This window comes from Grampus griseus (assembly GCF_964374135.1).
Source record: "Grampus griseus genome assembly, chromosome: 6".
NCBI classification, from domain to species: Eukaryota; Metazoa; Chordata; class Mammalia; order Artiodactyla; family Delphinidae; genus Grampus; species Grampus griseus.
The window spans coordinates 7,450,515-7,463,699 of record NC_139000.1 but is presented as its reverse complement, the minus strand read 5'-3'; the positions used below and the strand labels follow the sequence as shown (position 1 = coordinate 7,463,699).

Below are 13,185 nucleotides of genomic sequence, written 5' to 3'. Positions count from 1 at the left end.
CCTTTGCTGAACTCTGCTTGGGTCCGGGCGCGGACTCCAGATTCCCCGCCAACGGTGCGGTGGGGGTGCTCTCCCCCACGTCCGGACGCCCAGGGATTGGGGGTCGGGGTCCAGGCAGAGCCCGCCTGCCTCCTCACTGCCCCGGGGGCCTCTGCTGTCCGGCGGGGCTGCGCGGCGCGGACTACAACTCCCAGCGTGCCGCGCGGGGCGCCGCCAGGAGCCGTCGCGCGCGTAGGACGGGCTGGGTCGGGTGGCGTAGGGCTCGCGGAGGCTGCGCGGCGTTGCCAGCTCTGCGGCGTGCTCACCCTGGGCAAGGCGCGGCAGGCGGCGGTGCCGGCCGGCGCAGCCGGTTTGGATTGCGGGAGGCGGACGGGAGGCGGGCGGGAGACGGGCAGGGGAGGAGTCCCGCGGACGGGCGGGGCCGGCCGAGCTGCTGGGCCGTGCAGGGCACAGAGCCGGGGAAACGCTGCTGAGACTCGGCTCTGTGCGCCCAGGAGCGGCTGATGCTCGTCCGCGCTCCCCACTCTGCTACAGCAGCCGGGCCGCATCTGGACTGCGTGCTCCGCGGCGGGGCCGACAGCAGGTGAGCACAGGCTAGGACAATGGGTCCCCGGGCGGGAGAATGTGCCCGGCCGAGTCCGGGGAAGGTGGCGGTACCGGTCTGGGGTGGGGGGCGCGCCCTGCTGCTCTGTCTCCTTGCCGGGCGCTCTGCTACCCTGGCTTTTCTGGGGGTCAAGGCGGTCCGCAGTGACCCGGGATCGGGGCCCGGGAGATCTGGGCATCCCGTTCCCTCCTCGTCCCATCCCCCAGCTTTCCGGGACGGGTCCTTGTCTTTTGCCCTGGCGGGCTCTGTTAGTCCAGAGGTCTGAGGACCTTGGAGACCCTTGGCATTGGAGTTGGAGGCGCTGGTTCGTCCCCCTCCCGGCTTTTGCTTTTCGTGTGGAGGAGGGAGAGATGGTGTAAGGGTTCCCTGTGGTCCAGACCATGTCTTCGTCCTGGCTTGGAGAATCTCAGGCTACCTCATAGACGTGACCTTCAGCCCCTCCCCAGGAACAGGAGAACCTGAAGGAAAACAGTCCCATCTGCTGCCCCTTGAGCAAGTCTGTAAAGCACCAGGAATAGAGTCCAAGAGTCCTAATCTCAGCCCTGCCAGCCGTTCCTCTCCCCTTAAGCCCCAATCCCCTAAGATTCATCTGAGTGGCTTGCTGAGTGTGTTTGTGGGGGTGACTTCAAGCCCCTCTTCCTCTCCCTCAATCACCTTTCCCTTCTGTGCGGTCACCTCTCAGGCACCTCCAGGCTCTCACCTGTTTTCTCCATCGCCCTCTGTGGGCCAACAGAGGCATGGCACTGCCTGGACCTATGGGCAGGGACTGAGCAGGGCCCCTTCTCAAGAAGTTGCCCCTTTGGGTGTTGTGGCTTGGCCTGATCATCCACAGAAACTCCGTAGGTCTCTGGGTGGGGAGTCGAGCCCGAGGCACTCAAGTCCATACCCGCTTCAAGGCATTTTGGTTGGGATCCTGGATGTCAGGAGAGTGGACTGTCTTCTTTTGGTTGGAAGGGCCTCTGAGAGCAATTCTCATTACACCCATTGCACAGAGGGGAAGACTAAGGACTGAAGTGGGAAAGGGACTTGCCCAAGGTCATTCAGAGAGTCATAGGCAGAAATGGGACTTAGGGGCTAGAACCCAGCCTCTGACTCTCAGCCCTGGAACTCCTCACCTCAAGTCCCATGCCTCTAGCCTGACCCTTCCCGACAGCCCCAGAAAGGGACCCAGTCCTCGGCTACCCTACTCAATATGGCCTCACTACAGGTTAACCCTTTGAGATGATAGTGGCCTGGTTGCCCAAGCCAGGAGGTAGGGGATCCAGGCATTTGGGTCCACTGACTGCCCTGTGCCCACAGGCCACAATGCTGCTTGGGGCGTCTCTGGTGGGGCTGCTGCTGTTCTCCAAGCTGGTGCTGAAACTGCCCTGGACCCAAGTCGGCTTCTCCCTGCTCTTCCTCTACCTGGGGTCTGGCGGCTGGCGCTTCGTCCGAGTCTTCGTCAAGACCGTCAGGCGTGATGTCTTGTGAGTACCTGGTACAACCCTTCCTGGGTTTCCTACACTATGCTGGGCTCCTAATCCCCCAAATCTCCCCAGGCCAGACCCTATGGTCTCTACCAGCACAGGGCACCCAGGCCCCAAAGGAGCAGTCTGTGTTCCACACCCTTCCCCTTGCAATAGTATGTGGTACCTCCGTTGCCAAGGTCAAAGTCTCCTCCCAGGGAATCTCCTTAACTTGGTGCTCTTTATCCTGGAGCAGACTTGGGGTCCTGGGACATACATCAAACACCGGGCGTGTTGAGGAGACATCTGTAAGGAGTCCTAAGAACATGCTCTAACTTGTGAGAGGGTGAAGAAGAACCCTGTGGAGGAGGCCCTGTCCTCCAGTTGGCATGAGTCTGAGAGGGCACTGAGTTCTAGAGCAGGCCCTGAATCATGTCAGGGAGAATCTGCTTCCCAGAGAAAGTCAGGGATGGTCCATGGGGATATCCTGTACCAGAAACACCTGTTGCTACCTCCTCTGTGAAAAGCGCTGAGCTGACTCTGGGGCCTGGGGTGGGGAGGGGAATGAGGCAGCCCCAGACCTGGGCCAAGCTTAGACTGGTCAGGGAGACCGGAGGGGACACAGTCAATCCCTAAACTGGCAGTGCCATGCGGGCAGAGACCCTGGCAGTCTTAATCACGGTAGTATCCCAGTGCCCAGCACCCCGACCCACACCCAGAACAGGTGGCTCGGCATTTGTCAGTCTGAGTTGATTGCAAAAGGAGGTTTCGAGTGGCCACTGCAGGAAGGGTGGTCGCGGCAGAGAGCTGTGGGAGCGTGAACAAAGGGAGATGGCTTCAGGCCCGGGCCCTGGGGAATCAGAGGAGGCCTCCTGGAGGAAAAGCAGTTGTACTTGAGAGTCATCTCAAGGAAGTGGGAGCGGGGGACTCCAGCCAGAGGGCACGGCATCAGCAAAGGCACAGAGGCTGGGGGGCCAGGAGAGTTCAGGGGTCAGAGGTGGCACGGGTGGGGCAGGAAAGGAGGATGTTGCCAAGTGATTCCACAAACACTTATTGAACATCTACCCTGTGCCTGGCACTGAGTAGCGCCCGGGGGCAAGATGGTGAACAGGGCGGACCTTGCTGGGCTCACCGGGAGGGAGACGGGACAAATCGCAAACTCGTCCTTTTTCACTGCTGCAGTTACGGGGAGAGGGACAATACGGGGGTGTGGGAGGTCCAGGAGGAGGAGTTTGGACTTTGACTTGGGGCCCTGTAGTCGTGGAAGTCCCCAACAGAGCAGCAGACTCAGAGCAGAGCTTAGAGTGTACTTGGAGTTGAACTCTGGAGCCGGACAGGACTGAGGTTCAAATGTCAGCGCTGCCACGTTCCACCCGTAAAGCCCAGGGCAAGCCCTGGCACCGGTTTCCTCCTCTGTACCGGGGAGGGAGTAATCGCCCGGGTCCCTGGTGTTATCAGGTCCCTGATGTTATCGTGCAGCATCAGTGAGCCGCTGCATGTATCGCTGCCCCGCACACAGGTGCTGGGAAAGGGGTGTCACAAGTGATCAGACCAGGGCCTCCGGACCCCCACTCCCAAGCCCAGCAGTCACAGCTCCCTTGCTCATCCCTCTCCCACCCCACACCCAGCGGCGGCCTAGTGCTCCTGAAGGTGAAGGCCAAGGTCCGACGCTACCTGCGGGAGCGGCGCACGGTGCCCATCTTGTTCGCCTCCACGGTCCAGCGCCACCCGAACAAGACGGCCCTGATCTTCGAGGGCACGGACACCCACTGGACCTTCTGCCAGCTGGATGACTACTCAAGCGGCGTGGCCAACTTCCTGCAGGCGCGGGGCCTGGCTTCGGGCGACGTGGTCGCCCTCTTCATGGAGAACTGCAATGAGTTTGTGGGCCTGTGGCTGGGCATGGCCAAGCTGGGCGTGGAGGCGGCGCTCATCAACACCAACCTCCGGCGGGACGCACTGCGCCACTGCCTGACCTCCTCCCAGGCCCGGGCCCTCATCTTTGGCAGCGAGATGGCCCCAGGTGAGCCCCGAAGGGGCAGGGGATAGGCAGGGAGTCCCACGGGACCGCCACAACCCCCCCCCCCCCCCCAGCCCTGGGAGAGTCTGTGTGGCTCACCGGTTAAGGGCATGAGCCCTGGAGTCAGATGGCCTGGGCTGTGCCCCTGGTAGGCTGGAGACCCGAGTGAGACCCTGTGCTTCAGTCTCCTCACCATAGCACCTGCCTCCTGCTGTTTTCAGGGAGACACTTCACCTGAAGTATTAACACAGTGGCCGATGCTAGGTGACCCCTCAGACATAATGGTAACTGTTCTTGTGACTAATTAGGCCTCATCTATAAAATGGGGACAAGAGTCTGTTCCCTGCTCTCCTGCAGAGCTTTTGTTTATTGGCCACCGCGTTGGGCACTGACCACGTGCTGAGTTTGGGGCTTTACAAAAGCAGCTCTAATCTCCACTAAGCTTGGTGAGGTAGAGATTGTCATCTTGGCTTCACAGATGAGGAGACTGAGGTTCAGAGTGGCGTGAGGCACTCACCCAGAGCCACACAGCTGTTAAGTGACAGAACCGGGGTTTGATCTCTGGCTTTGACCACAGTGTCCCTGTTCTCTCTCCCCATGCTGCTGTGACTGTGGAATAATGGGCAGGAGAGGTTCTTAAGATGCTGAAAGGGGAGGAGGAAAGATGCAGCAGGGAGAGGGGAGAGGGTTGGACAAGTCAAGAGGAAGCCAGAGGAGTTGTGGCCGTGTGGGCCAGACTGGCCTACGCTCAGGGCGGGTGAGTATCTGGACATGTGTAGTGCACAGGAGAGCCTGAGAGAAGGTTCCCACCCTCTGAAGAGGCTGGAGGGCTGCCGGCCTCTGACCCCCCACTCCTCCCTCCTAACCAGTCCCCCATAGACTAGCATAGTACAGTGGGTAGGGCCATAGTAAGCCTTGGTGTGAGATAGAGCTGACTTTGAGTCCCAGCTCCAGCACATTCTAGCTGTGAGTGAATCCCTCCCATTCTCAGCCTCAATTTTCTCATCTGTAAAATGGGCGGTTATTGGTACCTGTTTCCTGGGGTGTGTGCACAGGAGCATGCATGTAAAGAGCCCGTGGTGTAGTTAGCCAGCAGCTAATGGGAGCCGTTGCTCCTCTCAGCATCTTCCTTACGACGAGGTCCCAGGTGCTTCACCCATGTCTCTGCCCTACCCAGCCAGCCTCCCCTGACAACATGCTCAGCCTCGGCACAAGCAGAGGTCCTGGGAACACGGGGTGTCCTGGCCTGCCTGCTGATCTGCCTTGTTTCCCCCACAGCTGTCCTTGAGATCTGTGCCAGCCTGGACCCCTCCATCAACCTCTTCTGCACCGGTCCCTGGGAGGCCAGCGCAGTGCCCGCCGGCACGGAGCACCTGGACCCCCTGCTAGAAGATGCCCCCAAGCACCTGCCCAGCCGCCCCAACAAGGGCTTCGTAGGTGGGCCCCTCACCCCCACGGGGGGTTCTAAGATGGCCAGGGACAGAGCAGTGGCCTCAAGGCCTGGGTTCTTCTGTAAACTTGCTGCGTGACCTGGAGTGAGTCATGTCACCTCCCTTTTCCATCCGGGAAAATGAGGAGAGTGATCCTGGGCTTACTACGAAGGCATGAGCTGATGTGTGTGAAAGTGCCAGGCACACAGAACGCAGTTCTTGAACAGCCTTCATTGACGCCTGACTCGCGCAGGATCACGTGGAACCCAGGAGCCTGCCTCGCCTGAGTTTGGGCTGTGCTTGGACCAGGGGCGAGACCCTTTGCATGGTCACCCACCACCTGTTCAGTGCAGGCCCCTGTTGGTCTGTGATCCCCTCCCTGCTCTGGGCTGCCTCCCCCGACTTCTAGGCAGCCTTCCAGGCCCTCTCACCTCTCTTCCTGCCCACTCCAGCCCGCCTTCTGCAGCCCGCGGCTTGCTGCATCGCCTGGGGGTTCAGAGCCTGGGCCAAGTTCACATCCCAGCTCTACTGCTTCCCATGTATGACCCTGAACACCTGAGCTGCCCTTTGAGCCTCGGTTCCCAGAGCCATAAAATTGGGGATGGCAGCAGAACCTGTGTTTGAGGGTTGGAAAAGGTCCAGTGGAAAGCTAGGGTATGACCGGAAGTGCTCAGTAACTGGCCGTCATCGTCATTATCGTTTAACCTCTGCCGTGTGTGGATATGGTCCGCCGGGTGCTTTTTTAAGCTCCTTGAGGGCGGGACTCTGGCTGATTGAACCTGGCGCCAAGCCTAGGGCTGACATACTGCACGCGCCCTGAGAACGTGAGATGGTTACTATATAACGTGCAGAGGCATTCCTGACCTCCTGGAACCTCCAGCCTGGTGGAGCTGACCTCACACAGAAACCATAACGTGACAATCCCTGGTCCTGGCAGTGGGGGAATACAGAAATGGTCAATGGTGCAAAAGCTACCTCTGCACCCGGCTTCCTGCAGCTAACCCTCCCCACGCAGTAGGCATCACCTCCTTCGAGAAGCCCTCCCTGGTGCCACCTCCCCTCCCTGGAGCCTGGGTCAAGCACTGCAGCTGGGCTTTGGCAGGCCCTGTGCTTCCCAACACTGCGCTCAGTATTGGAAATACCCGTGTCCTCATCTTCCTGTCCCACTTGGCTCTCACCTCCACCCAGGCAAGGCCTGTGCTCATCTTAGTCACTGATGCCTCCCCGGGCCTGGCACAGAGCGAGGGCTCGGAAAAAGTTTGTTGAAGGAAGCAGTGCAGGCATTAGAGCAGAGAGTGGTGCTTGGGGGCATCAGTGTAGGCTTTCTGGAGGAGGTGTGATGGGAGTGGGTGTTGAGTGATGTACACCTACAGATGTCTGCCTGCCTGACTCTGTGCCCAGCCCTGTGCTGCCCCCTCTCACAGCCACTCCTGTGTCTGTTTTCTTCAGATAAGCTCTTCTACATCTACACGTCAGGCACCACAGGGCTGCCCAAAGCTGCCATCGTGGTGCACAGCAGGTAAGGGGAAGGTGCCCTGGGGGGAGGCCTGGGGATGGTGGGGCCTCGGAGCCACTCCTCCTGCCTTTCCAGCGGCCCACAGAGCCCTTGGCCCTCTGCCCTCCCAGGTATTACCGCATGGCTGCCCTGGTGTACTACGGCTTCCGCATGCGGCCCGACGACATCGTCTACGACTGTCTCCCCCTCTACCACTCTGCAGGTATTCCAGGCCTGTCCACTCAGCCTCCAGCACCCCCAGAGTCTTGGAAGCCCCACCCTTCTTGGCAGGCAGCATGTTGCAGTAGAAACATTTGAGCTTTGGAGTCAAATCTGGGTTCAAATACAGACGTGGGCATTGATCTCTGAATGAAAGTGGCCACACCAGCAAAAGTGGTGTGTGTGGCCGTGTCCCGCAGGGCACCTGGGCTGGTCTGACCATTCAGGTCGCTTCCACAGGTATGCAGTCTTAGGAGCTGCTTGGTCTTAGGAGCTTTTAGAAAGACAGAGATGGAATAAATGTAATTCCTGCCCTCAAGGTGCTTAGGGTTTGGCTGTGTGTGTTTGGGGCAGGATGAATGATGGGACCCTATCCTGACTCTTAATACAAGAAATGGCATTGAGTATGGGGAGAGGCAGGGAGCAGGAGCTCAGTTCAAGGGAAGAGCCCAGTGATGGCCTGGAAGGCTTCCTGGAGGAGGTGCACCCAAGGCAGGCAGATGTGAGGTGCAGAAGCTCGGCGGGCTAGCTCAGTGCCCCCTGGCTGAATGGTAGCGTTACGGGTATGGGAGCAGGAGCTTGGGGCCAGCTCCAGAGGCCTCAGAGGACAGTCTAAGGATTGCGTACTCAATCCTATAGGCACTGGGGAGCCATGGAAGGTGTCTGACTGGCGAGAGAGATATGACCAGTTAGTGTTGGAGGGACAGGACAGGAGAGAGAAAGGGAAAGAGCCTTTGAGGAGATTGGGCTGTACAAGAGGAGGCTCTGGAGGGAAGGGTCTCCTATCTACCTGACCTCTGAGGCCCACCCCTCTGCCTTCAGGAAACATCGTGGGAATCGGGCAGTGCCTGCTCCATGGCATGACGGTGGTGATCCGGAAGAAGTTCTCAGCTTCCCGCTTCTGGGACGATTGTATCAAATACAACTGCACAGTGAGTGAGAGGGGAAGGGGATGAGCATCCTCGTCCCCTCGGGACCCTCCCGCCAGGTCTACCCAGGGACATCTGTCTGACAGCTGAGGGCAGCCAGCCATTTATTTGGGGCAACACTCCCGTTGTTCAGATGGGAAGACTGAGGCCCAGAGAGGGAAGGGATTGCACAGCCGGCCCCTGGGGTAGTAGGGGTAGGGGCTTGGGGGGTTGGGGGGCAGTGAAGTAAGAGTAGCCTTGGGCCCAGACTCACACCAAGTCCATCCCCAGATCGTGCAGTACATCGGCGAACTCTGCCGCTACCTCCTGAACCAGCCACCCCGGGAGGCGGAAAACCGGCACCGGGTGCGCATGGCACTCGGCAACGGCCTCCGGCAGTCCATCTGGACCAACTTTTGCAGCCGCTTCCACATTTCCCAGGTGGCCGAGTTTTACGGGGCCACGGAGTGCAACTGCAGCCTGGGCAACTTCGACGGCCAGGTGCGGCCCAGGTTGGGGACGCAGATGGACCACGGAAGGCACGGGTGGCAGAGGGGAGAGCAGAGTTCCGGTGTGGGAGTGTGGGTGCTGGAGGCCCCCCGCAGCCCCCAGACTGTCCAGTTTCAGGCCCATGGTGGGAGCAGCTGGGCCCGAGTCTCGGCCTTTGCAGGTGGGGGCCTGTGGATTCAACAGCCGCATCCTGTCTTTCGTGTACCCCATCCGGCTGGTTCGTGTCAACGAGGACACCATGGAGCTGATCCGGGGGCCTGATGGCGTTTGCCTTCCATGCCAGCCAGGTCTACCCTAGGGTTGCAGTTGGGGGTGAGAGTGGGAGGGGCTGACTCAGGAGGGGGGTGGGGCCGGTGGGTGGGGAGCCCCATCCTGGTCAGCAGCCAGAAGTCATCTTCTCTGAGGGCTTCCAGGCATTTATTTCTTCATCCATGCATCCGTTCAGTCACCGTCCCATCCACCCAGTCCCTTCGTGCACTTTCGTGTTGTGGACCCTGGGCCCAGGCCGCCTCAGTCCCCCAGCTCTGTGCCTGAGTCCCTCACCTGCACGTGGTTGTCCTGAGGAGTCCATGTGGTACAGCTCTTTAAGCAGAGCCAGGGCCCTGGGAGTGCCGGCTCTGGTTAGGCCGTCCGAGTAGGGCTTGACCACCCTGTCATTTGTTTGTTCGACTTTCCATCCATCTGTTCAGTGACCAGACTTTACCGAGACGCTCCCTGCCCTTGGGGCTCCCGGGGTGGGGCGGGGGAGAAGTGGGCGTTTCTGTGGACAGCTGCAGGGTGCGCTCAGTGTGAAAGAGACCCCAGGGCAGGTCTGACCCCGCCTCCCCTACCCACAGGTGAGCCGGGCCAACTGGTGGGCGCCATCGTCCAGCAGGACCCCCTGCGGCGCTTCGACGGCTACCTCAACCAGGGCGCCAACAACAAGAAGATCGCCAAGGATGTCTTCAAGAAGGGGGACCAGGCCTACCTCACCGGTGGGTGGGCACCTCTCCCTAGGCCTTTGCCGCCCCTCGGGGTCGGGGGGGAAGGGGCCTTTCACCACCCTCCGAGAGCACCTCCCCGGGAACCCCCGGTACCCAGCTCACCCAGCTCCCCTCTAGGCGACGTGCTGGTGATGGACGAGCTGGGCTACCTGTACTTTCGGGACCGCACGGGGGACACCTTCCGCTGGAAAGGCGAGAACGTGTCCACCACGGAGGTGGAGGGCGCGCTCAGCCGCCTGCTGGCCATGGCCGACGTGGCCGTGTATGGCGTCGAGGTGCCAGGTACCCGGGGAGGAGGGAGGTGCCGGCGTGTGTGCGGAGGGGCCGCAGGGGCCATCACCAGCCGCTCACTGCCCACTCTGCCACCCCCAGGAACCGAGGGCCGGGCCGGCATGGCCGCTGTGGCCAACCCCTCCGGCAGCTGTGACCTGGAGCGCTTAGCCCAGCTCCTGGAGAAGGAGCTACCCCTGTACGCCCGCCCCATCTTCCTGCGCTTCCTGCCTGAGCTGCACAAAACAGGTCTGTCCCCACCCCCGACCCCAGCTCCAACTCGCAGGTGCCAGGCCAAGGCCCCTTCCTGGGTCCTTCTGAGAGGCCGGGGTGCCTGTCGTTTTGCCTTCACCCACAGCCTTGCCAAGTGGTTGGTAACCTGACCTACCTGTGGGCAGACCCAGGCTTCAGGGAGAGAGGGTGCATCTATTCTCAGTGGGACAACTGAGAACAAATACCGACCGAGTGTCTCCTCTGCTCCAGGCACTGTGCTAGGCCCTGGGGGTATAGGTGACAAATTCCGGCAGGACCTGTGCCTTCTGGGAGCTTCTAGAGCAGCAGGGGAGGCAGCCACAGGATAAGGAATTCCAAAGATAAAGAATGGAATGCAGATCAAACTGACAGGAAAGTGAATGAGGGGATTGGGGGTGACTGGGAGGCTCCCCTGAGGAGGTGCGGTTTCAGTGGAGACCTGGGAGTGAGAGGGCGGGAGGGAGGGAGGGAGGACTTCGTGGGGGTGGGAGGCCTTCCGGGCTCTGGGAACAGCCACTGCAGAGTCCCTGAGGCAGGGAGGCACTTGACTGCTAGAGGAATGAAAGGAGGCCCCCGAAGCTGGAGCAGTGAGGGGTGGGCAGCGGCGTGAGGTGGGATGGCAAGGGCAGCAGGGGCCTTGTGGGCCAGGGAGGGGGGCTTGGACTATACCGGGGGCAGTAGGGAGCCACAGAAGTGTTTGAGCAAGGTAGTGACCTGGTCAGATTCCTGTCCTGTGTGGAGGCTGGGGGAGGCTGCAGGTGGCCCAGGGGGAGGGGCGAGTGGTGGGTCCACCGGCACACGGCGGGGTGGTGCCCTCCTTCTGTCTGTCGGTCCTCTCGGGAGCTTCTCTGGGCAGGCAGCTCTGAGGCTCATGCCCCGACCTCCCCTCCACTCTCCTCAGTCCTGGCTGCCTCCAAACTTACTTAGGGCTCAGAACAACCATTTTATTTGCTCACAATTTGTGGGTCAGCAGTTTGGGGTTAAGTCCAGCTGAGTGTTCTTCTGTTGGCCCCATCTAGGGTCAAATAGTGCCATCGGGTGTAAGAGGGCCACCCTCACGTGGGGCTTCCGGCTGGTTGGCTCTGCAGTGACGTCCACAGAACGGTGGTGATGGCAGTGTGCTCTAGCTGCGCTCTGCGCTCTCCGTCACGGCAGCTACCAGCCCCGAGCGCTTGAAGTGGGACCAGTGTGACGCGGAAACTGAATTTTAAATTTCGTTTCATTTTAATTAAATTTGCGTAGCCACATATGGCCAGTGACTACCCACTTAGCGCCCATCTAAGCAGCCCTTCCTGGGGTGGTTCTGCTCTGTTCCATGTGGTTTCTCCTCCTTCAGAGGCTAGACTGGTCTCAGGGCACCCCGAGAGGGTGGGGATGGAAGCTGCAAGGCCCCTTGAGGCCTAGACCACCCACAACATGGCCTCTTCCGCATTCTGTGAGTCAGAGCCAGTTGTAAGGCCAGTCTGGATTCAAGCAGCCGTTGAGAAAGACTCCATCTCTTGCTGGGAGAAGTGGCCAGTCCACGCGGCAGAGGAGTACCTGGGGAGAAGCTGTAGCCATTTCTGGCATCTATCACACCTGGGTTCAAATCCCAGCTCCATTGCCTACGAGCTGTGTGACGTTGGCTCAGATATGTGCCTCTGAGCGTCAGTCTTCTCATCTATATAGAGGGGCTAAGACCGTTGATTGAAAGATGCATAATTTATATTACATACTATTAAGGGGAAAAAACACGAATTGAGCTATTTCAGAGATGTTGAAATCTGAAATCTTGTGCATCTTAGAATCCATAGAATATGGTTGTGCACCTGCCCCTGGGGTTGATGTGCAGATTGCATGAGATCACGCCTGTACCTGGGAGGTGCTCAGATGAGGGGGAGCCATCAGGGAAGACCTGCGGTCTGGTCCTCACTCTGCTGTCACTCAGCATGTGGCCCTGAAAGAATAGCTTCTCTTCTTCAGGTCTCCGTTTCCCTGTCTGCAAAAAGGCGTGGGGAACTCGGCCCCTTCCCCTTCGCCAGGGCTGCTCTGAGGAGTGTTACATAATGTAATGGGTGGAGCCTTTGCAAACTGTAGAGGGCGGTGCCCCTCCTCCCATGCCTCCCCTTTCCGGTGTCCTCTGCCGCCCTCCTCTCCCTTCCTCAACCCTGGCGGGAGGGCGGGTTCTGAGAGCTTGGGCCCCTGCCCTACACCCTTCTGACCCTTCTTCCCCCTTGTCTTCTCCCTCCCTCAGGGACCTTCAAGCTACAGAAGACAGACCTGCGGAAGGAGGGCTTTGACCTAACAGTTGTGAAAGACCCACTGTTCTACCTGGATGTCCGGAAGGGCCGCTACGTCCCTCTGGACCGAGAGGCCTACACTCGCATCCAGGCAGGCGAGGAGAAGCTGTGATTTGCCCCGAGTCCCTCTGAGGGCCACCGGATGCTGGACCCAGAGCACCAGCTCCCACCCCAGAGGGTTCCTGGGCAAAGCCAGACCAAAGCAAGAAGGGCCTGGCCTCACAACCCCGAGGTGCCGACCCCCACCCCTCAAAACTGCCAAGGGACTCACTGCTGCCTCCCCCTCCCCCCAAGGCTTTCTGTGAAAGCCTCATCTCCATGTTGTGTCTTCAGGGGGCCTCTGGGCCCCAGGCTGAGACTGAGACTGGGCCCCTCAGGATGATGTCTTAGGGCAGGACAGGGGAGGTGGAGGGTCACCAAGCACTCTCCAGAGAACAGGCAGCTTGTAAACGGGACCAGGGCAGAAGCCCCCAGACCCAGGAAGCCAGCAGAGTGGGCGGGGGCAGCAGTGGCTGTTGATCAGGTGTCCGAATAGGATCCAGGCCCTGGAGCCACTCAAGCGTCCTCAGCCTTGCCGGTGCCTCTAGGAGGGCAGGAGAGGGACTGACCTGTAGCAGGCAGCCTGGACGGGGCACCCGTCTCATCCCCCTCTCTCTGGGTGCCTGCCTGGCTGTCCCTCAGGCAGGGCCTCTCTGTCTTTGTGGGTCTGTCCTTGTCCCCTCCTCCGTCTCCGTCCTGGCCTGGCTATGAAGGGAGAAGGGGTGGGGGGC

The 13,185-nt window shown here is 60.2% G+C and overlaps 1 protein-coding gene across 1 annotated transcript; it reads left to right on the top strand.

Moving 5' to 3' along the window:
* The first annotated feature begins 529 nt into the window (after nt 1-529).
* On the top strand, nt 530-13,185 carry SLC27A4 (solute carrier family 27 member 4). The gene is made up of 13 exons (XM_082657374.1): nt 530-583; nt 1,904-2,070; nt 3,678-4,072; nt 5,348-5,506; nt 6,949-7,018; nt 7,126-7,217; nt 8,036-8,145; nt 8,413-8,622; nt 8,792-8,918; nt 9,468-9,605; nt 9,732-9,896; nt 9,987-10,133; nt 12,370-13,185. Exons 2-13 carry the CDS (start codon nt 1,910-1,912, stop codon nt 12,525-12,527), a joined length of 1,932 nt encoding a protein of 643 aa, XP_082513500.1. The 5' UTR covers nt 530-583; nt 1,904-1,909; the 3' UTR covers nt 12,528-13,185.

What these genes read in the sequence shown, in the direction of transcription:
- SLC27A4 (XM_082657374.1), top strand. Translation starts at nt 1,910, where the DNA reads ATGCTGCTTGGGGCGTCTCTGGTGGGGCTGCTGCTGTTCTCCAAGCTG. An exon ending in TTGCCTTCCATGCCAGCCAG is followed by an intron (nt 8,919 to 9,467) that starts GTCTACCCTAGG and finishes CCCTACCCACAG; the next exon opens with GTGAGCCGGGCCAACTGGTG. An exon ending in GCCTGAGCTGCACAAAACAG is followed by an intron (nt 10,134 to 12,369) that starts GTCTGTCCCCAC and finishes TCCCTCCCTCAG; the next exon opens with GGACCTTCAAGCTACAGAAG.